The 24,651-nt window shown below is 41.1% G+C and overlaps 1 protein-coding gene across 11 annotated transcripts; it reads left to right on the top strand.

Moving 5' to 3' along the window:
• Nucleotides 1-22,501, top strand: TCP11X2 (t-complex 11 family, X-linked 2). 11 transcript variants are annotated; one of them, XR_008518123.2, is made up of 11 exons: nucleotides 39-189; nucleotides 554-691; nucleotides 2,702-2,834; nucleotides 6,465-6,585; nucleotides 7,314-7,534; nucleotides 8,295-8,431; nucleotides 8,678-8,898; nucleotides 8,997-9,178; nucleotides 9,940-10,103; nucleotides 11,310-11,408; nucleotides 21,745-22,501. XR_008518123.2 is itself a non-coding variant. In XM_054544865.2 (11 exons), the coding sequence occupies exons 1-11, from the start codon at nucleotides 183-185 to the stop codon at nucleotides 21,757-21,759; spliced, it is 1,488 nt and encodes a 495-aa protein (XP_054400840.1). In that variant the 5' UTR covers nucleotides 39-182; the 3' UTR covers nucleotides 21,760-22,501. The 11 variants fall into 11 exon arrangements, 10 of the variants coding, with proteins under 10 accessions (XP_054400839.1, XP_054400845.1, XP_054400837.1 ...); XM_054544865.2 differs by having other exon boundaries at nucleotides 11,260-11,408; XM_054544864.2 differs by lacking the exon at nucleotides 21,745-22,501 and having other exon boundaries at nucleotides 1-62; nucleotides 11,260-12,432.
• The last annotated feature ends 2,150 nt before the right edge of the window (nucleotides 22,502-24,651 follow it).

Raw genomic sequence — 24,651 nt, 5'->3', positions numbered from 1 at the left:
GAGGCAGAGGGGCTTTGCTAGCAGACGCAGAGGCGAGGCCGCCAGTCGAGGACGAGGAGGAAGTGAGGGACCGGGGTCGCGAGGGCTGTGGGGGATACCCTGCTGCCTGAGTCCAGGCCGGTAGAGCCCCTTCAGGAAGGTCTGGAGCAGTAGCTAAGGAGTTAGAAGGTATTCCAGGACCAATGAAAGGTAGCCAGAGCCGAGGAAGATTGCTTTCCTAGCTTGGTCAGTAATGTGCAGTGTGCTCCGCTTCTGGCGAGTTATTGTCCATCTCTGGGCCTTCTTTTCCTCTTCTGCTTGCCCAACACCAAATCAAACTTCTTTGATTTCAGTAAAGGAAGTGCCGCTAATTTCCCTTCCCCTCGAGGCTTGTTTGAAGACCCTAGTTGTTCCTTTGAGAGCCTTTGAGCCCTGGTACTTAATCCTTTCAACTGACGGCAGCGGGTTCAGTCACCAGGACACACAATTGTAGTTGAAGAGGGCTCTTTCTTTTTGTCCCTGGGCCAGAGTCAGGTCTTACACAGCTTGCCTCTTCTTTTCTCTCCAATTCCAGATAACATCAAGATGCCAAAGACTGAGGAAACTGTGCTCCAGAGTGATGCCAGTGTAGCAGAGAATGGGGCCCCTGAGCCTAAAACACCAGGGCAGAGCCAGAAAAGCAAGAGTTTCTGTTTAGATGACCAGTCTTCTGGTAGGTCTAGAATCATGTCATCACTTCTATGGACAGCAATTAGGCTAAAGGAATAGACAGCCTGTGATTTAAGGGCCTTTAAGGGATATAGAAGGCTCTTGCAACCTTGCATTTTTCCTTACTAATCCTTCTGTTAGTCCTCTTTTGGATTATTCTTTCTCTTGTCTTTCTGCCCCCTCTAATTTTTACATGCAGGACTTAGGCCCCTAATTGGTAAGTAAAATTAAAAGAGTTTGGTTTTAGAGAAAGAGACAGACAAAGCAAGTTACTTGTGTTTGACAATAGTCGAGAGTGATTTAGTCAGTTCAAAGCCTGGGAAATAAATAGCATTCTTGTATTTTGAATTTGCAAAGTGTAAATGGTAGATCTAGGACAGATCAGAAGTGATCCAAATTATCTGTTGCTTCAGTTGTGTTCTGTCCTTTTCCAGGGGTGCTTTGTTGACATAAAAATTACCGCTGCTCTGGGGTAAAATTATTTAGGTCTTTAATAATAGCATTTTTATGTGAACATTGGGACTTTAAGTCTTTTTCACACCTTATGTTAGGCATTTGAAGCTTTGGCTTGACTAGTCCAACCTCACAGGAACTCAAATTGCAGCTCTTTTACAATAATCTCCAGTGAATTTAACCAAAGGTTAATCTGCAGACCTCTCCAGATGTAGCAATTTGATCTAAACTCTTGAACACTGAAACGGGAAAAAATATGAAGTTGAATCACGTGTGTTTCTCTGGTGGCCACTTGGGGTCACTGCTAGTAAGCAGAATGGCACAATTCATACTTCATAGTATCTCTCAAATAAATTATGTCTTAATGAATTAATTAGATGGTATATTTTAACATATGTAGCTTTTAGTTAGGATAGAAAGGAAATATCAGGATATTTCTATAGGATAGAGAGGAAAGATGAGACCAACTTTTCAACAAAAGTCTCATCAACTGTTTTTTAAATGAAAAATAAATGGGCATAAATAGACCATCTTCTTGGAGTGAGTTTTAGAATTCTTATATGTGAGTTTTATTGTATCTTAAGGATAAATCGTTCTCTCTGACCACGTTATGAAACTACATTGAAATTGAGTTACGAAATAGTTTTATTGCATATTTTATTTTACATATCAAGTAATAATTGTGGCTACTATATATACTTTGTTTCACTACTGAAAGTACTCTGTATGATGAATTTAGAACATTGGTTCCCAAATTCGAATGCTGGGCTATGACATAGTTCTTACCAATATTGAATGAAATAAAACGATAAAGACGTTGTAATGAGTTTTTAAAATAATATTAAATTGATTCAATTTAAAAGAGTACTCTTAATGCTGACTGTGTTTTCTTTATACTTTCTGAGGTGTTAAAATATGTTTTCTTTTTATGAAGTGATTATTTTGATGATGGTAGGGTAGTTTCATTGCTTGTTTGTTTGCTTTCATGTCCATATGTGGAAAAATAAAAATTGTCAAATCATTATGTCACTCATGTTGTTTTGAAATGTTGTCTGTTGAACACCCAGATTTGGAAACTACTGTTTTAGGAGCAGGATTCAGCTTTAGAGCCATCTAGTAAGATTCGTGTGGTATCTATAAGGAGATTTTAGCCTTCATCTTGTGTGTAGCCCCTGAGGTAGGAAGAGAACAGTGGGAACACAATAACTTTTAGATACACATTAATTTTACAAATCACAACTTATTCATTGTTTGCTGTGTTTTGCTTATGGTTTTACATTTGAAGTGGAAGGTTTTCAAAACTGTTTTATGTTTTTCAAAAACTAATTTCTTCCTCCCATGTCTGACTTCTCTGAGATGTTCAGTGTTACTGAAGAGCAAAGAGTTTAGAAAACTTCTGATAGTAAAATGATTCAATGAGTCTGTGTAAGATCCGTTTGATGAATCTAAACTTGGGGGCCTTACTTGGCAGAGTGAATCTCTAAATAAAATAAAAATTCTCTTTGTGTGGGTTCCCTGTTGATGATGGCTATGCTTTTTTTTTTTTTTTTTTTTTTTCCAGAGAGCAGACCTGATGTCTTTTCTGTCACAGATCTGATAGAGACAGTTAATGAAGTTTCCAAGCTGAGCATTTTGCACGAAATTGTAGTAAACGAAGATTTCTATGTGGAAGAGACCATTTTGCCTCCAAACAGGTACAGATTATTCAGTTTTTTTCCATTTTACTCTTCAGGGCGTAGGTACATAGCACAAATGACTTTTGGTCAGACTTGAAGCATCTTATTAATAAATTTAATGGTTGAGTGTGTCTTATATAGTACCAACAAATTAGTGTAATTATTACTTTAAAAGTGTCAAAGCAGCAAATTATATTTAAACAGGTAATAAACCAATGCAGTTACAGGTTGAACATCCCAAATCTGAAATCCACGATGCTCCAAAATCCAAAACATTTTGAGCGCCAACATGATGCTCAAAGGAAATGCTCATTGCGGTATACAAGTATGCTGCAAATATTCCAAAATCCAAAAAATCCGTAATCTGGCTAGGCGCAGTGTCTCACGACTGTTAAGTTCCAACACTTTGGGAGGCCAAGGCAGGTGGATTGCCTGAGTCCAGGAAGTCAAGGCCAGCCTGGGCAACATGGTGAAACCTTGTCTATGCAAAAAATACAAAAATTAGCCGGGCATGGTGGTGCATGCCTGTAGTCCCAGCTACTCAGGAGGCTGAGGTGGGAGGATCCCTTGAGCCTGGGAAGCAGAGGTTGCAGTGAACTGAGATCGCGAACACGCCACTGCACTCCAGTCTGGGCGACAGAGTAAGACCCTGTCTCAAATAATAATAATAACAATAATAATCCGTAATCCAAAATACTCCCGTCCCAAGCATCTTGGAAAAGGGGTATTCATTCTGTATTGTCAAAATGTTCATTTCAGGATCTTAGTTAATAATGAAACATAGAGTGATTTTCAGATCTTTTCAGACAGACTTGGAAGAAGTAACTCCTAGCCGTTCAACTTTTAATTGTCTGCAGATTAAACAGGCACAGATGAGCAGATTTTCTAATAGTGGTTTTGTTCACTCTTCAGGAGTAGGAAATTTCAGGGGACATTTCTGCTTCATAATCAGTGTAATAAAGATTCTGCAAATCAAGATTAGAACCCCATCGATAAATAGTGTGCTTCTACAATTAGGCTTTATATTGGTTTCTCTTAATTATATTGATATAACAATATATGATTAAGAATCATCCAGCATTTATGGATTGAATGCTTCTAGTGTTTATTAAGAGTTAAATGGGTTGATTTCTTTGTCAGAATCTGTATTTTGTGGTATTTCTAATTTCCCACCTTAAATGCTTCTGTTATTTTGCCACTTTTGGGATTCTGTTACATAAAGCAACTTGCTTTGTCAGTGGTTCTCTTGATCTTCACACTTCTTAGATTTTCCTTTGTCTGTTGCCAAGGATGCCTTACCTGAAGGAAGTTTTTACCAAAACACAGGTCTCGTAGCATCTCCCTCATTGCCTTTATAGTCCCTGCGGCCCGAGTTAGATTTGTTTTTCTCCTGGTAGGGGTGCAGAAAAAAAGTGAAACTAAGAGAATGAAGGTCTGTTAAAGTGGCTAGGGATCTCAGGGGGTGGATAGATGAAGCAGGAGGAATAATATTATTTAGGGCTTGGATTTCACTGTGTTTTTTAAATTAACAGGCTTTTTCAAATGTAGTAATACAAAATGTATACTGGAAAAGAGGTTGAAATAGAGTTTGGGGTTATCCATTATCTACAGATAATTGACAATTAGTTTTCCCTTTGGACTTATAAAATTACACAGTTATCAGTTTTTAGGGGAAATCTCATAATCAGACATTTATTCAACAAACATTTATTGAGTACTTATTAGGTGGAAGGCAGAATGTTGAAAGCTGAAGACATATAGTTGAGTGAGTCACTGTCTTTGCCATCAAAAAGCTTCTGTAGGGAAGATAGTCAAATAGCTACTGTGCAGAGTGATAAGTTATCTCATATCTAGTGTGTGGAGTTCGATGCACTGCTCAGCTACCTGGGGAAGGTCAGTGAAGGCTTTCCTAATAAGGTAACACTTGAATTGAGTCTTTTCAGGTGGTTTAGGGGAGAAGGGACTCTTCTGGAAGAGGAAATGTCATTTCAGAGCCATAGAGGGATGGAAGACAATTATATATTATTTATAAGTGGACTTTTATTGTTAGAGCACAGGATGTAGGAGGAGAAAGAAGGTTAAGGTAGGAGAAGTGGCAGAATAGGATCGTGAAGGGACTTAAAGGCCACGTACACTGCTAGAGATAGGTAGCTTCTGAAAAACTTTAAATGAGTATGCTATTATGATCCGATTTGTGTCTTAGAAAACTCATTGATTTTATCAAAAATATGTACCATTGTTGGGGTAAGGTTTTGTGGGTGTAAGGTGGCCATTTAATAGACTATCGCAATAGTTCAGGAAAGAGATGACAGTGGGTGGGGACTGATTCCAGAGATATTTAGGAAGCAAAATCTCTGGAATTGGGCGACTGAGTGGATAAAAGACATGAGGGGAAAGGAATTAAGAAGGACTACAGTACACACCAGATAGATAATAGTTGAACTTTCACAGGTTAGATTGTTGTGTTGGAGGAGAAACTTTGAATTTTTGTTTCATATATTTTTTAATCACTTGTATTTTTGTAAACAGAAAGCATACATTACTATTATATACATACGTGTATATACACACACATATACATATATACAATGCATGTATACATATATACACATGCATGTATACATATATACACATGCATGTATACATATATACAGACACATATATGCATGCATGTATGCATGTATGTATGCATGTATGCGTGTATACATACATGCATACATGTATACATGCATATACATATATGCATATATGTGTATATATATGCATATATATATGTGTGTGTGTGTATATATATATTTTTTTGTTTTGTTTTTTGGTTTTTTTTGAGACCGAGTCTCACTCTGTCACCAGGCTGGAGTGCAGTGGCACTATTTCGGCTCACTGCAAACTTTGCTTCCTGGGTTTAAGCAATTCTCGTGCCTCAACCTCCCGGGTAGCTGGGACTATATGCACCCGCCACCACGCCCAGTTAATTTTTGTGTTTTTAGTAGAGACGGGGTTTCTCCATGTTGGCCAGGATGGTCTCAAACTCCTGACCTCGTGATCCGCCCGCATCGACCTCCCAAAATGCTGGGATTACAGGCGTGAGCCACCGCGCCCGGCCTACTATTATATTTTTTAAAGAGAAAAAGTCTCAGATTTCTGGTTACAGAACTAAGTATACATGAGGAACAAATTTAATGAAGGAAGATAAGGCATTCAGTTTTGGGCTTGCTGAATTTAAAGTGTCTCAAAAGACCTTCAAGTATTATCAAGAGGTAAAATCCTTTCCTAGATTTCAGGCCTGAAGGAAAAATAGCATCTGGTTCAAAGTTTTAAGTCTATGGCAGTGGAAACTAAGTCACACATGCAGGCTAGGTGCAGAACTAGGGTTAGAAGTCGGAGTCTCAACTCCTAGTTTATGGTTCTTCCTGCTGCAGAAAGAGAGCGTCTCTGGAACCTTGAGGTACCCTTCTGAGAGAATTTAGCCAGTGCTTTTCCATCTGAGACTACCTTCAGTTTAGTCAGCCCTTCTCAAGTCTAAACATAGGTCCTCCTAGCCTGTCAATTTAATGGTCTTTCATAATTTTAAATGCTGTTTGGGAAATTATGATCCTGTATCAATTCTCTAGGTAAAAGAGCAATCTGCTCATTTAACCCTCCTTATAGTGTAGAAGGCAGGTTTGCGGAGGCAATGTACAATGCTTTTTGGAACCATCTGAAGGAACAGCTATTGAGTACTCCTCCTGACTTCACTTGTGCTCTTGAACTTCTAAAAGATGTTAAGGAGGTGAGTAACCAACTCCCATTCGTGGATGGGAAGTTCCTGGGCATCTCAGAACCTTGGATTGTCAATGGCTATTAATATATCAAGTAGCATACTTTTTTTAATGTGACCTACTACTTAAATAGATAGGATGGGGCAGCTTCCATTTTATTTGTATAAGATGAAACTTGACCATTGGGCGATGACTATAACAATATATAACTCAATTAAATTCTTACTGAAACCCCACTATGGTCTATGTGTTTCAGAATCCCGGAGATGAATAGGCGAGCCCTTGCCCACAAGGAACTTACATGTTTGAGTCAAAAGGCTATTTCAAGGGAACCTTAAAGATTCCAAATTTGCTGTTTTATCCTCACACTTTGGAGTAAAACAATCTAAAAGTGTCCTTATCCTTTATTAAGAATGCCTCATCTCCTTGCGGTGGTGTGTATTTCATATTTCTTATATCCCACACATTTAAAACCACATTCTTATTTTTATTCATATTTTTACCTCATTCTACCTAAAAAATAATAATGACTACTACTATAACTGATCCCAGTGAAACCTTGAATGGTAATTGTCTTCCAAACAGAAAGAAATAATACTCTCTAAGAAACGTAGAAACTCAGTTTTCTGCCCCTCAGAAGACATAATCTGGGATGCCTTTGGCCTAAGAGCATAGTTCATTGGAGAAAGTTTGAGGTTCTAAACAGAACTTGGCTTCTTTGATTTCCTTTGTTGGGCAGACCTTGCTATCACTGCTATTACCATGGCAGTACCGCCTAAGAAATGAGATAGAAGCAGCTCTGGACACAGATCTCCTCAAGCAGGAAGCAGAACATGGGGCCCTGGATGTCCCTCATCTTTCTAACTACATTCTCAATTTGATGGCTATTCTATGTGCACCAGTTCGAGATGAAGCAATACAGAAACTAGAGACCATAAGAGATCCAGTGCAGTTACTGAGGTGAGAGTCTAGATGTGCTGTCCCTCAAATCTGCCTTAGACACTGTGTCGGAGAACTCTGAGCCAGCTACTGTGATATAGCCCCTGTCTTATCTAGCTCTTGTGTACTGACGACCTGACTAACATACCTTTTCTCCTTTCTGGATTATTGGCTTTCGTTTTCCAAGGACAGTCTCTCAGGGTTCCTTTGATGATCTTTAGATCAGTTGGATCTCCTTTATGTCATGATACTGTTAAGACATTAAGGTACAGTAATTCTTTCTCCTATAGATTGCAAATTGCCTTTTCCCAGATGTTGTCCTGTTTGTCCCAACTCAAACCTTGTGAGGGGACAGGAAAGAGGATTATCCGTGTTTCACAGCTAGAAGAACCAGGACCAGGAAAAGTAAAATGATCTGCTCAATGAGTTAGAAATTCAGTCACCCACATCCCAGCTACCCACATATAATTGTTAACACCTTGGTGTTAGTCAGTGGACTACCCTTTTTTCAAGGTGACAGAATGACTACAGGCAAAAGAGCTCTCATCTGGTTGTTAAAGTGTCAGGAGGTATAACTGTCCTTAGTTTTGCCATCAACTCACTCTATGGCCTTGGGTCACTGGCCACAGTACCATTATTCATAAGTTGAAGTAGGACTGTTTGTTTTTAAGGCTTCTTCTGACTCTCAAATACTCTGCTTTTATGGCTCCTTGCTTGGATTCCACCCTTCCAGAATAGATTTCCTTTAATAGTGTAAATGTTCTGTTTCTCCCTATGGCAGGGGCATCTTCCGTGTTCTGGGCCTAATGAAAACGGACATGGTGAACTATACCATCCAGAGCTTTCGACCCTACCTGCAGGAACATTCCATCCAGTATGAACAAGTTAAATTCCAGGAACTCCTTGATAAACAGCCCAGTATGTTTAAAATTTAAGGGCAGGAGAGGGGAGATTTGACCTCGGGTCTGCCTTCTTATAGCAATAGAGGCTATTTTCTATTTTTTGAATAGAAAGTTTCTTCCTTGGGCAAGGGGTAGGGAGAAGGAGTGTTTCTCTAAGATAGAAAGATCTACAAAATCACTTCTTTATAGACCAAGAGTATGTCTCAGAGCCGTCATTTTCAAGTCTTGGAATTTTAAGATGCATATTCCCTTCTCGTCGTAGGTCTCCTCGATTATACCACAAAATGGCTAACCAAAGCAGCCACAGACATCACTACACTATGTCCGAGTTCTCCTGACTCACCTAGCTCCTCCTGCAGCATGGCGTGTTCACTTCCAAACGGGGCAGGTAACAACTCAGAGCCCCCCAGTCCAACAGTGGTGCTATACCAAGGCTACCTGAACTTCCTCCTCTGGGATCCTGAAAACGAAGAATTCCTGGAGGTAGGGATGTGTGTTTGGGCATTGCCTTGTTCTGTGGTATTCAGTGCCTCCATTCAAACCCTCCTCTTCTGATGGGCTGTCCTTCGCTCCCTCACCAGACTCTGCTGATGGACAGAATCCGGCTCCAGGAACTGGCGGTCCAGTTGCACCAGTTAACTGTCCTGGCCTCAGTCTTGCTAGTGGCCAGAAGCTTCTCTGGTGAAATTTTATTCAGCTCACCTGAATATGTGGATAGACTGAAATGCATCACCAAGGCCCTAACTGAGGAATTTATCTCCAGGTAAGATTCATAGATCTCTGTTAGAGAGGGAAATGTGTGGTATTTGGGACATAGGTAATATCAATACTATTATTGCTTATTCTTCATCACAAACGACACAAAGGCCCTTGGAAATGATCTGCAAAGATTTTGGTATCTTTGATAAGTTGCATTGGGGTTTGGGATACAGAAAATAAAACTTATTTTCCAAAGACGAGAATGTGGAAGCCAGTTTGCTACAAATATTCCTCATGTGTTTGCTAAAAATGAGTCATTATATACTTGATTGAATGACAGTGGATTTGTGCTATGTATATCCAGAAGTTGATCAGTTGGTCAGTGATATTGACCATTCACTGCATGTAGGGGCAGGGATGTTATACCAAAGTACAAGGAGGAGTAGGAAGTCCAAGCCTCTTAATATATTTGCAATTTAATTGGTGGGGTAGGAGAAAAACCATGAAAAATATCCAATAGACTCTTAAAACAATATTTAAATACAGTTGATGGGACTGGAAAATGCTGAGTGGATCCAAGGATGGAGCCGAACCCTTGCCCAATTCACATTGTTTTCATCGAAGTGGCATATGGTACTGTATGTCGGGATCAGGTGGTACCTTGCGGGTAACAATGAGTGTATTTCATCTGCCCAGTGGCTAATGCTGTCTTCTGGTGGCAGAGAGCCAGAATTCTTCCTGGAATAGGCCTAGCTTGTGGTATGAGGCTCTCTGGGCTTTGCCCCTCTGCCAGGCCCACTCTGCATTCTATCCCTTATTATGAAGGCCTGAAGAGACTATGCTGAGTGTGAGTGAACAGGTGTCTCAGGAAGTCCATCAAGGCCTTAAGGACATGGGCCTCACTACTCTGAGCAGTGAAAACACAGCATCTCTTCTAGGCCAACTCCAGAACATCACCAAGAAAGAGAACTGCATTCGTAGCATTGTTGGTAAGAATCTCCATGGTCGTCGTGCAGAAAAGTGGCAAGAATGTGGGGCGTGGGTGGGTAGACCTTACCCTGAATGTGAGTTACCTAACCATTTAAAAATGAAAAGGCATGATCATTTGGAAAGTTTTTTAGCTTTAGTTTCCTCGTCTATAATGTGCACTGTTCAAATAGATCTTTCTCAATTTGGAGAATGCATGTATGGTTTGAAGACAGCTCTGCACCCAAGATATGTCACTCACAGGTGTTGGATACTGTCACACTAACCCTATGAAGTCATTCCTGGTATTTTCTTTTTTCTTTTCTTTTCTTTTTTTTCTCCTTTTGAGACAAAGTCTCACTCTGTTGCCCAAGTTGGAGTGCAGTGGCGCGATCTAGGCTCACTGCAACCTCCACCTTCCGAGGTCAAGCGATTCTACTGCCTCAGCCTCCCAAGTAGCTGAGACTACAGGCACGCGCCACCATACCTGGCTAATTTTTTTGTATTTTTAGTAGAGATGGGGTTTCACCATGTTGTCCAGGCTGGTCTCGAACTCCTGACCTCGTGATCTGCCTGCCTCGGACTCCCAAAGTGCTGGGATTACATACGTGAGCCACCACGCCCAGCCCGTTCCTGGTCATATTCTAAATGTCGGCCAAGATATATGGAGAAACCCTTTCTCTATCCTATGCTTGAAGCTACCATTTGGGCCCCTACGCCTCTCCATGGAAGTGATGCTGAGTTGGGCTGTAGGACATGTTCCATGCTGGAATGGAAGCAGTGAACTTGGCCAGCTTGCTTTGAACTTTACCATCTGATCATAGCCTGGATTGGGTGTACGGGCCTGAACTTGGTGCACTGGCTGCAACACGTGTTGTTACTTTCAGGTACCGGGTCTACCCTAGGATCTCACGTACAGCTACATAAAGTAATCTTATGAACCCCCAGAAATTTACTACCTCAGCATCTTTTGATCATGCATTGTCCTTTGGGAGCTTGATGGCATTCCATTCCCCCAAACAAACAAAAATCTCATGTATACGGTTTACCCAAATGAGCAGAGAGGTCAGTGAATGACTCGGTTAATGCAAAACTTTGGTGAGCAGATAGAGCAAAGGCATTGTGAATTTGTTCTGTACCGTCTTTGTTCCTCTTTTCATTGTTTTTCCCTGCTCACAGATCAGTGGATCCGTTTGTTTCTCAAATGCTGTTTGCTTCATGGCATGCAGGAGTCTCTGCTACACTTTCCTGGAGGCCTCATTCTCATTGAAAAGGAGTTGGCAGAACTGGGCTGGAAGTTTCTCAATCTGATGCATCATAATCAGCAGGTATTTGGCCCATACTATGCGGAGATCCTAAAAAACATCATCCATCCAGCTCAAGCACAAGAAACAGATGTGGAGCCTAACTGATAGTGCTGGACCCCAGCTATGGCGACAGGGACTCAGGAGAGAGAGGTCAGCATGTTCCTGGGAGGACATCACCTGCAGTTAGTCGAACAGTCAGCCGTCTTCCTCGCTATAGCCAGGACACAGGGATGCAGGGGTCAAGCATGTAAACACCAACTGGCCCAATCCCCTTCACTAATAAACTTCTGAGCTGCAATAAAATTTCAGTTCCTCCTGTGTTCTAGCTGAAGTCAGGTTCTGCAGCCTCATCACCTAACTAGCTGAGTGAGAATCCAGTGGGCCCTCTGTTTTCTCTTCATTGGCTGATCATTCTTCAGTATGCTTGCCTGAGCCGAATCTGGGCATCAGGTACTGATAAGGGAGAATCCTGGGACTGTATAGAATAATGCCCCCTGAAAACTGGGAAGGAGCTAAGAGACCAAAGAATGACCCGGACAAGTCCGGCTTGATAAGCAGATGAATTTATTGGGACTTACGTATAGGGCATTCCTGGGTGGCAGCAGGACAGCTCTGGGGATCTGCCCTGACACTCCTGTGCAAGCTGCTTTTAAGCTAATTTTCTGGCTCTTTGCATTCCGTATGCAATGAGACTCTTTTTCTTGGTATGTTTCCCAGTATGCTCTGGGATGTTTTGGTTCTCACAGACACCTCGGCTCCTAAGCTGGGCACCATGCATGGCCTTAGACGACCACCTGGCCTTCACGGTTCAGGCAGCAGATGTACAGCCTTAAGTAATCTGGTGGGGGAGGGGGGAACTCATTAACCTACAGTCACTAGCATTATTTTCTCCAGTGAAAAATCATTTCCTTGAGGGCTTTGAAAACTCTTTGTGAGATTATCCAGAGAATGAATATAAGGGCTTCTGGAAGTCAGAAATTCACTGAATTGCAGATGAAGAGAAGACATAGAACTCCATTTCTAGCACCACATTTCCCTATAATTTTCAAGGATACAGCAATAGCAAGAGTTCCCAACTCCCGTTCTAGTGTCTGGTTTGAAGCAGTATGAAAACTGGGGATTGGTTGAAAGTTGATATTGTGAATATCAACTTTGTGCCAACAAGCATTCGGCTAAGGGCAGGTCTCAGCTTCCATGGGATTTCTCTTTCTTTTAAGTGATTCTAGGGGTCAGGCTTGGAATCTCTGATAATGACAGTAAACTGAAGCAATTAGGTCAGTGAGTATCATATCAAGTTCACCCCAATCCTATTTCTATAGCTGAATTAATCTTATCTTTCCACATCTCTAGGCTTAGAACGTCTCATTCTTCTTGACAGAATCGTTGTGCGTATTCAAGCGTGGGGCAGCTGCCATGCTTTTTCCCACTCCTAGTCTGGGACTCCAACTGCCAAGTTATGAATATTAGCTGACTTGGCTGATATTCACAAATGATAAATGTTCTTGGTCCACAAGGACTTGGGCTTGTTTTTAGAGACTGCAGAGGTTCATCCCATCATTCCCAGGCCAACTGCAGCAGACAAGCAGCAATCTAGAAAATTAGGAGAAAATTTAGGTTTGGATTTGGACTAGGTTTGGATTCAGAATGGACAGGGGACAATAGAAAGTTACTTATGGGACAGACCCAAACTGGGTGAAAAAAATCATGTCCTCATTATTTCGGCGGATGGAAGGAGCTGAGTACAATTTACTCAGCCCAAGAAAAATAACAGATGAGATTGGAGTTCCATTAGTCCCAGGGGAACCACGTGATTGATTTCCCTAGAGGGCAGATACCAGATGGGTGACATAGCTGGGTAAACAGTTCTACTTTTACTTTGGCTGGAGATGAGGCACACAGAAAAGCTGTGGAATGGATCATTCAAGTGTTCTAATCTCGTGACTAGATAGTCTCCGGACAGAGACCATGGCAGATGAATGTTTTATAATTAATAAATAGGCAGTGAGCCTGGCCTAGTTAAATTTTCTAATCTGATTAGACAATACTAATACAATTTTTTTTAAAAAATATTGATTTTGGGAGCCAGATTATCTTACAGACAAGTGCGTTCTGAAGTGATCCCTGTGAAGATGACTGAGTAGTTGACAGATACTGACTTCGGGCTGCAATGAAACTTTGCTTTATACTTTATAATTAAAATCTGACTTGTGCTGATTTCTTGGAGATTTTGAGTTTATTGATTCTCTTGTGCTTCTACATGGAGGAAATGGGAATCCTAATCCTAAACAAGGAAAGATAGCTCCACTCAATTCTGTTCACCATTTAGGGATGGATGGATGCACATGATTAAAAATGACATGCAGTACAGAGAAAATTCGTTTTTTTCCCCACCCCTGTATCTCATTTATCCTACTTAGAGGAAACTATATCCAGGTTTTTTTGCATACTTCTAAAGATATTCTGTGCATATGCAAGTACATATTATAATTATAACTAATATTTGTGAGTGTGTATGCACCAGGCACTCTTTTAAGCACTCTACATATATTATTTCAATTATTCCTTAACAATTTATCTCCAATCTACTTTTCCAATTCTAGAACAATGTTGTACAGAAAGCTGTAACTGAGGGTAAGAACTGGTGTTTGTTTGTTTGTTTGTTTATATATTTATTTATCTGGTCTTCTTTGAGTGAGTAAATCATTTCACTTTCTTGGGCTTTGTCTTCATCTATAAAATTCTATACTTGACTAAATTACTGATTTTCTTGTTCAATTCTATAGAGTCATTTTTCAAAAAATGAAATCTTTCCGGAAGATCACGAATAAGAGAGATCAAAGCTAGGCAGCTTGAGTTGAAGTAGAGCTGGAAGAAGGAGTTTTGAGGACTGTTTCAAAACCCCTGGACTAGATGATCTCTAAAGGTTCCTGTATTATTTTCTTCTTTTCTTATGGCTGTTGTAACAAATTACCCCCTGAACTTTGTGGCTTAAAATAACATGCATGTATTCTCTTATCATCCTGAGCATCAGAAGACCAAAATCAGTTTCAGTGGGTGAAAATCAGGGAGTCAGTAGGGCCAGGCTCCCTCTGGAAGCTCTAAGGGAGAATCCATTGCCTTGCCATTTTTAGCTTCTGAAGCTGTATTCTTTATTCCTTGGCAAGGCAATGGATTCTTCCCTGGAGCTTCCAGAGCTCCCATTCCTTTATCATCCAAGCCAGCATCATAGCGTCTTGTGTCAGTCATCACATTGCCTCCTTCTATGTGAAATGTCCCTCTCCTTCCCTCTTAATAAGGAAACGTTCTTACATTTAGGGCCAGGCAGGATAATCTCCCCACCTCAAGATCCTTAGTCACATTTGTAAAGTCCCTTTTGCCGTATAAGGTGACAGTCAGGGGTTCCAGAGACTACAACATGGATATCTTTGGAGGCCATTATTTAGCTTACCACAGCACACCCTCTAACTCCCCAAAATTCATGTTCATTCTACATGCAAAATATATTTGCCTCACCTCAATATCCCCAAAAGTCTTAACACCAACTCGAGTTGAAAATCTCATCTGTAAATCATCTAAACCAGGTGTGAGACAGACGCTGGGTATGATCCTTCTTGAGGCAAAATTTCTTTTCATCAGTGGCCCTGCGAACTAGAAAAAAAAGTTACCTCTTTTTTATTACAGTGGTGACATGGACATGGGATAATGGTTATAGACAGTCCCCCTCCCAACGGGAAAAAATGAAAGCAAGCAAAAAGTTACCAGCTCCAAGCCAACTTGAAATCCAATCAGGTAAACTCATTTAGGTTTCAAGGCCTGGGAATATTCCTCCGTGGCTAGAGGCTCTGCCCTCTATGCCCAAGGCTCCACCCTTTAAGTGAACAGAGCCAGGCTCTGTCCTCAGAGTCATCTTTTTTTGTTTTTGTTTTTGTTTTGAAGAGTAGTACATGTTTGCAGCAGAATACTTTTAACTGCCTGTTTCCTGCCTGTAGAACTTTGGAAGTCCAACAGCCTTCTTTTATTTCATCCTCTCTCTGTCACTTTCAGTTCAAGTTGGCAGTGTTTCTGCTGGCATGGCATTCTTTGAAAACCTCATGGGTCTACTCTATGTGTTGAGGATTCTCTCCATTGGACAAGAGGTTACTTGACAGATCTTTCCCGGATAATCTTATCTCTATTGCTGGATTCTGCTGAGAAGATCGAGGGGATCCATGAGTCACATGCATAATTTCATTGAGCCCTGCGAATATTCTGATCTTTTCATCCTTTCAAAGTTTTAGCAAAAGATTCTCCAGCCATATCCTTGGCTTTCTCCTTAGTGCATGTTTTCCTGAGAGTAAATCTCCTAATTTTAGCATTTTGTGCGGTCTGAATAGGCTGAGAATTTCCCACATCTTAAAGTCTTGTTTCCTTTTTGCTTAACAGCTCTCATCCCTCAATTTCTCCCTTTATTCTCGTATTATACTGTAAGCGCCACTAAGAAACCAGGCCACAGCTTCAACATGTTACTGGGAAATCTACTCAAATAAATAGTCAGGTTCATCCTTTTTAAGTTCTGCTTTCCACACAAATGCAAGGCACAATTGAGCTGAGCTTTCTGCCCCGATGTGACAAGAATACCCTGTCTCCCAGTTTCCAAAAACATGTTTCTTACTTCTTTCTGAGCCCTCAACAGCAGTGCCTTTTATCATCCATATTTCTACCAACAGTCTGTGATAATTTAGGTATTCTCTAAGACAGTATAGGCTTTCTTTGCTGCACGAGTCACTCCCTTCTGCTACATTCTTTATTGAGATATAATTTACACAACAAGTTTCCTATTTTAAAAAATACAATTCAGACTTTTTTTTCAGTGTGCTGGCTGTGTTGTGTGCGATCATTCCCACAATCTATTCTGATAACATTTCCATCATCCTAAAAAGAAATCCTGCACCTATTAGCAGATCCCTGCCCTAACCCCTAGTGGTTACTAATCTACATTATCAGGGGCTCCTATGTGAGCGGTATTCCTTGTGGCCTCACAGTGGCTTAGCCCTGGGATAAGTCCAGCAAGGGGTGGGGGAAGCAAAGCAATGCACTGTGCCTGACCACTGTCTACCTGGTGCTAGAGTGGTGGCTGCCCTCCCAAGGCAAAGACCTTGGCAGCAGAGAAAGTAGTTAAGAAGGAAGTTTTTTTTGGAGGCGCAAAGTCTCTAGAAGTGTGGGAAGACCCTCTCTGCATGCAGTCCCACGTAAAGACCTCAAATTCCAAGGCTAGAGAGGAGGTACAGAGCCTTGGTGACTGGAATCTATGTATTTCCAATTTCCTCATGCCAACTTGAAGCTTAAAGACTGGTTTGGAAGATTTTGTTTCAGTTTCCCAGCTGTAAAATCTTCCATCGGCCTGGACTTCTGGGCCTTTAGGGCTAGCTGATCGGCCACCTTACATGCCCGCCCCAAAGTCAGGATGGTCTCCTGAGTCAGATCCTGGGAGGAAACAGATTACAACCGCAATAATTTGGGGGTTTAGGGGCTGTTTCTTCCCTTTCTGATGCCTGTCCTGTGTCACCATGCCCCTACGCAGAGCGCCGGCACAGGCATAATCTGGACCAGAGAGATTATTATACTGGCAATGTGAGCTGCAGTCACACAATGTGTAACTAAGTTGCCCCATTTAGTCTTCAAAAGAAGCCCTTGAGATTGGTTGCACTATATCCCAGTTTTTACAGCTGAGGAACTAGGCACAGTGAAAGTTGTACAAGATCATATAGCTAGTGAGTGTCTGAGCCCAGAATCAAACAGAGGCAGTCTGTTACCAGAGCCTCTACTCCTAAGCACCCCACTGCCACCAGGCAGGTGGTAAGGTTTGGGACACACATAAGGTTCCAATGACGTTGGGAGTGCCAAGAGTTGTCTGGGTTCCAGAACCACACATCTTGTGGAAAACACCATTTTCTCTGACACCTAACAGCAACATCCACCCTAGTACTGAGAGGGCAGCAGGGAGCTCTGTGAAAGGTGGATTAGCTTGCTGGGGCTGCCATAATAAAGTATACAAACTGGGTGGCTTAAACAACAAGCGTGTATTTTCTCACAGTTGTGGAGGCTAGACATCTGAAATCAAGGTGTCAGCAACGCTGGTTCCTTCTGAGAGCTGAGAAGGAAGGATCTGTTCCAGGCCTCTCTTCTTGGCTTACAGATGGCTGTGTTCTCCCTATGTCTGTTCACATTATTTTCACTTTGTGCATGTCTTGTACAAATTTCCCCCCTTTTATAAGGACCCCAGTATGACCTCATCTTAATTAACTACAACTGCAGCAACTCTATTTCCAAATAAAGTAACATTCTGAGGTACTGAAGGTTAGATCTTCAACATACGAATTGTTGCAAGGGACATAATCCAACCTGTAAACAGACAGCATCCTCACTTCACAGGCTCTGTCATTACTTCTCTTCCATCTCACTGTGGACAGTGTACGTAAGGACGTGCTCCCTCTTCAGAGGCCAGTGGTGTCCATAAACAAACTGGAGCAGAACCTCGAGGAAAGAGAAGCTATTGCCCGGGAGAGCATAGGCGCCCCAAAGAAGAAAATTGGGAGGATGTCACATAAAGTATTAGACCAAAGGTTTGGTAAATAGGATCTCCATGTCGACAAAGGAGGAAGGCTGGGCAAAATGCAGACCTTGCCTGACCTAGGAGAACCTGTCACCGAAGTGTTGGGCAAGCCCCTTCCTTCCTTCCTCTGTGCTTTAATGTCACCAGTTGTTATGTACTGAATTGTGGTCCCCCAAAAATCACACGTTGAAAGCTTAACCCCCAGTGCCTCACGATGTGATTGTATTTGAAGGTAGGACCTTTAACAAGGTAGTTCTGTTAAAACGAGGCCACTCGTGTGTGCTTTCATCCAGTCTAATGGGTGTCCTTGTACAAAGAGGCAGTTAGGACATACAGTATTAGAGATACTAGGGATGCACTCACACAGAGGGACTACCTTGTGAAGAGGCAGCAAAACGGCAGCCATCTGCAAATGAAGGTGGGAGGCCTCAGAAGAAACCAAACCTACCAATACTTTGATCTTGGACTTCTGGTTTCTGGAACTGTGAAATAATTAGTTTCTGTTGCTTAAGCCACGTAGTCTGTGCTATTTTGTTATGGTACCCCTAGCAAATTAATACACCGTTGAATACAGAGGAATTAGACTGAGTGATAGCTAAGACTTCACGTACACACCAAGCAGTTGCTAAGTACCAACAAGGTACTGGCAGAGTGCTGTTGATGAGTCCAGCCTGCAGATCTCCTGCTCAACAGTGACATTCTCCTGGGGGGCAAGCAGTGTCCTGGGATTCCCTGACTACTGGTTTCCCTCAGGGCGTGCCTATATCACCTCCCTCCTCAACCCCTAGAAAGTGCGCCCTCTCACCGTTACATCACCAGCTTTCCTTCATGCAGTTTAGGGTGCTAAGAACACCCAGACACCACTTCTCCCCGCTTTATTTTATTTTGGTGTGGGTGAGGAACAGTGATCTAGGTTTGAGGTTCCTGCTCTTGGATATGGCCATTGAAGGGGTGAAGGGTTTACATCCAACTACTGGCTTTCTTTAGCATGGGGGTTACAGGAGGGTGGGATCTCAAGGAGTGCTGCGTGGAGGGGAATTCTGAGATCATTAAGGGAATGATGCCATTAAAGCCTCATGAGCAGACAACTAGGATGATTGGAATCCATATTTGCAAAGATCAGCAGCAATTATGCACTAGGGCTGAGGGCAGGTGCTATAAGCAGGGACTCTAAGGGTAAGGATATCAGTTCAGAGGCAAGTTCTGGGACAAACTCTTAGGAGTGCAGAGTAATAACAGGAGCCAGAGGTATTCTGAGGGAAGGCACACAAGTTAGTTGGAGATGAGGGATGGAAAAGGGCCTGAAGGCTACTCTCCTCGGGAGTTTCTGCAGCTGCTTCTGGGCTCATTCCCCACAGAGGCTCCTTGTGAGAAGCACCCCTTGTTGGAGGTGTTTAGGAACTTGATGCCTTTGTATATGATGGGCAAGAAGAGAAGCAACATATGGGGAATAATGCCTCCTCTCAGAGCTAAGTCCTCATGAATTCCATAATCCAGGCCTCCCTGCCACCGTATCCCTAAGCAGAGTGCTCCAGGGCCCGGATGGCTGTGGCTGCCGTTTGCTGCCCTCCATCCTAATCAGCCCTTACTTACACCTCACGCTCCTCACCATACCACAGATAATCTATCCGCAGCTTGGTACAGGCATCGGCAGTGGGCGCTGTCCCTCACAGGTTTTTTTGAGCAGCGTGGAGCCCAGATACTGTGGAAACAAGGAGTGACGAGGCTTAAGAAACTCTGCGTCACCACCCCTGGGTGGCTAGCCAATTCAGGACCATGCCTCTGGCAGTGTTCTCTATCCAAAAGATCGCCAGGAGCACACCTGGAGCCAAAGAAACGCGGCTTTTGACTCACTGCAGTGAGGGAGAATGTGAACCAGGGAGACCCACGGGGGATCTCCCAATAAGAGGGCGTTAGGGATGACTTATTTTAGGATTTGGGCTTGTGTTTATTGACTTTTGTGGTGGATTTAAGGAAGTCAAGGTTTGCTCTGGATTGGATTGCTCTTAGGAAGTGGGGATAAATCTAGAAAAACGAGTAGAAATGACAGGGTGCAACTTGAGAGACTGGCCGTGGCCCGCCACACTCGCTCTTGCTCATCCCCTCTTCTGGAGGCTTTAGCTGCCACGTTGTGAGGATATTCAAGCAGCTTTTGGTGCGGCCTACGTGGCAAGGAACATAGGTCACATATTTCGAAGTCAGAGCAAGTCTGAACAGTGTTTGTTAGTTGTTTGTTTCAATTCCTTAAATATTCAGACAGATCTTTGCCTGAAAGGTTTAATCATAACTCTATCAGCTAAAGAGGTCTATAGAGCAACAATCGTCTTCAGTTTTTCACAATTAAATGGCACCTGCATCTTCAGGCAGAAGAGCCAGTGGCTCACTTTCCGGAATTCAAGGTAGAGCATTTGGAAATGTTAACATCTTTAACAAACCTCATCATCTAAAGTGCCAGGCCCTAGTCTAAAGTGCCAGCACTAGTCTAATTTCCCAGCCCACTCTTCTCTCCTGAGCCCCAAAGTCTTATTTACAGCTCTGTGTGGCACAAGGTGAGTGGTAGTACCCACCACCCCATGCAGGCTGTGATCTGTGAAATGTCTGACAACTAGGGCCCTCCGACACATATCTGGACCACTATGAATACACCTGCACTTTCACCGAGCATGAACTCCCTTGTCTCTCATGTCTGCCTCTCCATCTGTGACTTTGTATGTCTGCAGGGGAGGCACAAACTAAGTATCTTCGTACAGTGACAGGAGTTTTAGTTTCAGTGAGTGCAGAGCAGGGTCAGTTTGCACGCAAGGAGATAAAGCTGCGGCCATTACTGACGACAAACTCCACTGGGGCCCTAAGTATAGAGTAAACTGCAAATTCAGAAAAGTCACCAGGGAAGAGGTTTGTGAGGCTAGAGGCTCTGGTGTAAAGGAATACACAAGTATGGAGCCGTGTCTGCATGTCTGAGGATCAGCCTCTGTATGGGGCCTTCCACACAGAATTTCTCATCAGCACACTGGGAAAAATTTTAACCCCTAACCCTTAGCAGCAGGGTCAGTGAGGGGCAGAGATATTGACCAAAAGGAGAAATTCAAAAGGGACCCCATATTATGCTGGGCCCTCATCAGCTCCCTGGGGCTCTCTCTACACCAAGGGCATAAACATTTTAAATTTCATGCAAATAGTATGAACATCTTAAATTTTAACGGATTCTGCCAGGTGAAACTTAAAATTTTGACATGAAAACCCACAGTACATGAGAAGAGCCTGTTTCCTGACACCCTTCCCATCGGGGGAAAAAAAAAATAGGCTATTCGATGTCCCAGCCTTCGCACTTCTGAAAATTTATCTTTTCATTTAGTACATTATCTCAAGTTTTGAATTACAACTTCTATAGTTCCTGTAACTGGGAGCATTTTCATGGCATTTTATTTGGCATATTTGTTGCTCTTCATGATAATTCCAGGTTGACATCATTTTCTTACTCTTCTATAAAGTTATTTCTGTATCAAGGATGTTAATGTCTCACCTGAGATATATTTGCCAAGTTGTCTTCCCAATTATTTCAGATGTCTGTTATTTTTTTGCAAGTAATTTATTTTTTAATTATAATAGATTTTTATGATTGAAGAAGTAATATGGTTTAGTGTTTAAAAAGTTAATGAAGAATACCTGGAGGTCTTAGAACTTCAGCCTCTGGATTGATCAGTGTTAAAGAGCAGCCCCAGCAGGCAAGTTATTAATCAGCTCTAACTTTTCCCCTCCTTGTAGGTAGGACAGTGGTAATACCTATTGTGAAAGGTTTCACGAGGATTGAAGGAGATCACATAACAAGTTTTATCCACAAAGAAGCAGGTAGGTGACTTTATATATGTCCTTTGGCTCTTCCACAAGCCCAAACTTGGGCTTGTCCCTGCACACTACAGCTTCTCAGGAACCAGCCACATGGTGATTATTGCTGAGTAGGGTATTGATCACGACTTTTCTTTTCTTATGTATCATTCATTTATTTCCAGACTACAGAAAATATTTCACTATCTCAATAAAAATCACATTTCTGCCGTCTTTGCTGTGACCCCAACCCTGTAATAGCCACTAGCCCCCTCAGCCGAGTGTGTAAGGGAGGGGAGGGATAAACTAAGTGTCTTAGTGCAGTGATAGGATATTTAGTTTCAGCGAGTGCAGAGGAGGGTCACTTTGATAGTCATGTGTGTCACAATAAAGAAGAGAATTGCTGAGTAAGGAGATTTCATCATGATTGCATTTTACGTTCTTTCAGCATTTGTGAGAAAAACCATTTAGTAAGTATTGTTTTATTTTTCCAAATATTTTTCACTGAAGAAAACTTAGAAATTGGAGGTCACTAACCACTGACGTCAAGAAAGCTATATGGGGTATGGTGTATGCATACACACACACACACACAGATATATGCGCGGTGGGACATAAATACTCTGTGTGTGTGTTATCTTTTCATATCCAGAAGTATATTTACACAACATTTTTGTGATGAAATTCGTAACCCAGAATCTATCACAAAATTACAAAAATTGTATGTCAGTTACTCTGGATGATTTCAAAATTAATACATTTGTTCTACAAACGCATTAAATTATAATACATTTGTTCTATAAACGCATTAAATTATAATACATTTGTTCTATAAACGCGTTAAATTATAATACATTTGTTCTATAAACGCGTTAAATTATAATACATTTGTTCTATAAACGCGTTAAATTATAATACATTTGTTCTATAAACGCGTTAATTTATAATACATTGTTCTATAAACGCGTTAATTTATAATACATTTGTTCTATAAGTGTGTTAATTTATAATACATTTGTTCTATAAGTGTGTTAATTTATAATACATTTGTTCTATAAGTGTGTTAATTTATAATACATTTGTTCTATAAGTGTGTTAATTTATAATACATTTGTTCTATAAGTGTGTTAATTTATAATACATTTGTTCTATAAGTGTGTTAATTTATAATACATTTGTTCTATAAGTGTGTTAATTTATAATACATTTATAATAATTATGTAAATTATATATATTTATAATATATTTAGAATAATTATTATAAATTATTAATTTATAATAATTTGTAATGTATAAATAAATGAAATGGAAAAATATGTCCTTATTAGATAAATTTTCTTGTATCTTCCTTTCAGCCCGTTAAATTAAATAAGCAGGTGTTCATTGGCTTGAGTCTGTGTTCCTACTTTGAGTTCCTAGGTAACAAATTGAAACCTAACTTAGTTTGTAAACAAATTGAAAACTGAACTAGGAGTATAACGAAAAACAGAACCTTAGCCAAACACAGGAGGCTGAGCTTCAGCCCATCACAGGCTGCCAACTGATTAGACCATGTCCAAATGAATCAGAAGCCTAGCTGTAACCAATCAAGTTATTTGTGTATTTTGCTTCTATGTTCTGTCTGTAAATACTGCTCAAGTTCGGGAGCAGAACTCACTGAACCACTTCTGGTACTGACTGATCCCTGATGTATAAATTGTTCTTTGCTCAAACAAACTTTGTTAAATGTAATTTGCCTGAAGCTTTTCTTTTAACAATCGTTTTGCACAACAAGATGTCGGCTCTTGGTAATTTAGATTTTATTTTCTAAATATATTTCCATGTGTATGATATTGTAAAGCTAGTTTTATAGGAACATATATACTCTTCAAAGTCTGGTTCACTATATATGCACACACTAATCTTTAATTTGCCTTTATATTTATATATCTCATTGCTTTTTTTACTTTTATCTTTACCTTTGGTCATGATGTATACTTCTTCTCTGAGTTATTTCACTGTAGAGTTTGAACAGTACTGTTTTAGGTAATCAGATGTATTTATATACCAAGCATTTGCTTAAAAATATGCTCCAAATATTTTTCTCAATAATTCACATTTTTATATGTGACTTCCTGTGGGGGGAGGGACGCGGTGTAGATGGATGTCTTTTTAAACTTTGCCTTAATTTATCTGAATAAATTTGTAATATAACTAAAAGCTTTTCCAGGGTCATAGGTCTAGTTTTAAGTACCCCTGGTGTCTACATCATGCCCACAAGGTACACAAACATCCCCCTCACTTGATGGCGAAGATGATGGTGGAGATGAAATCCTGCCCCTTAGTTCTAGAGGCTTGGATATAGGGACACATGGATTGGTGGTGTGTGGAGTTCAGGCAGAAGCACAGGAAAATGACCTCCAGGGAGGGAAGGAAATTAACATTTACAGAATTACTTTAAGCCAGAGGCAGTATACATGGTATCACTTTTAAGCCAAACACGCATTCAATTATCCCCATTCTTCACAAATGTAGAATTAGGTGTAAAGCTTTTTTCCATTGTGTTCTGAAGCCTTCAAGCCTTTGAAGGCTGGAATCTCCAGTGGTTGAGTATCTGATGCAACACAATAGCTCAGTTTTATGTTTTCTACCACGAGTTGCATAATTTTTATATTTAAAAAATCAATGAATAAATTAAAACATTTTTTGCACCACCAGAAGAAAAAAAACTAAAAGTGTGAAAACCTGTGAGTAAATATTTGTGAACAGTATTACGGACTTTGATCCTAATATGCTTGACCACAAAGGACTTTTGCTAATCAGTAGAGAATGGGGCAAAAGATGTCAACAGATACTTTGCCTAAAAAG

The sequence above is a fragment of the Pongo abelii genome, chromosome X (assembly GCF_028885655.2).
Source record: "Pongo abelii isolate AG06213 chromosome X, NHGRI_mPonAbe1-v2.0_pri, whole genome shotgun sequence".
Taxonomy (NCBI): Eukaryota; Metazoa; Chordata; class Mammalia; order Primates; family Hominidae; genus Pongo; species Pongo abelii.
This window is presented reverse-complemented; position numbering and strand designations above follow the sequence as displayed.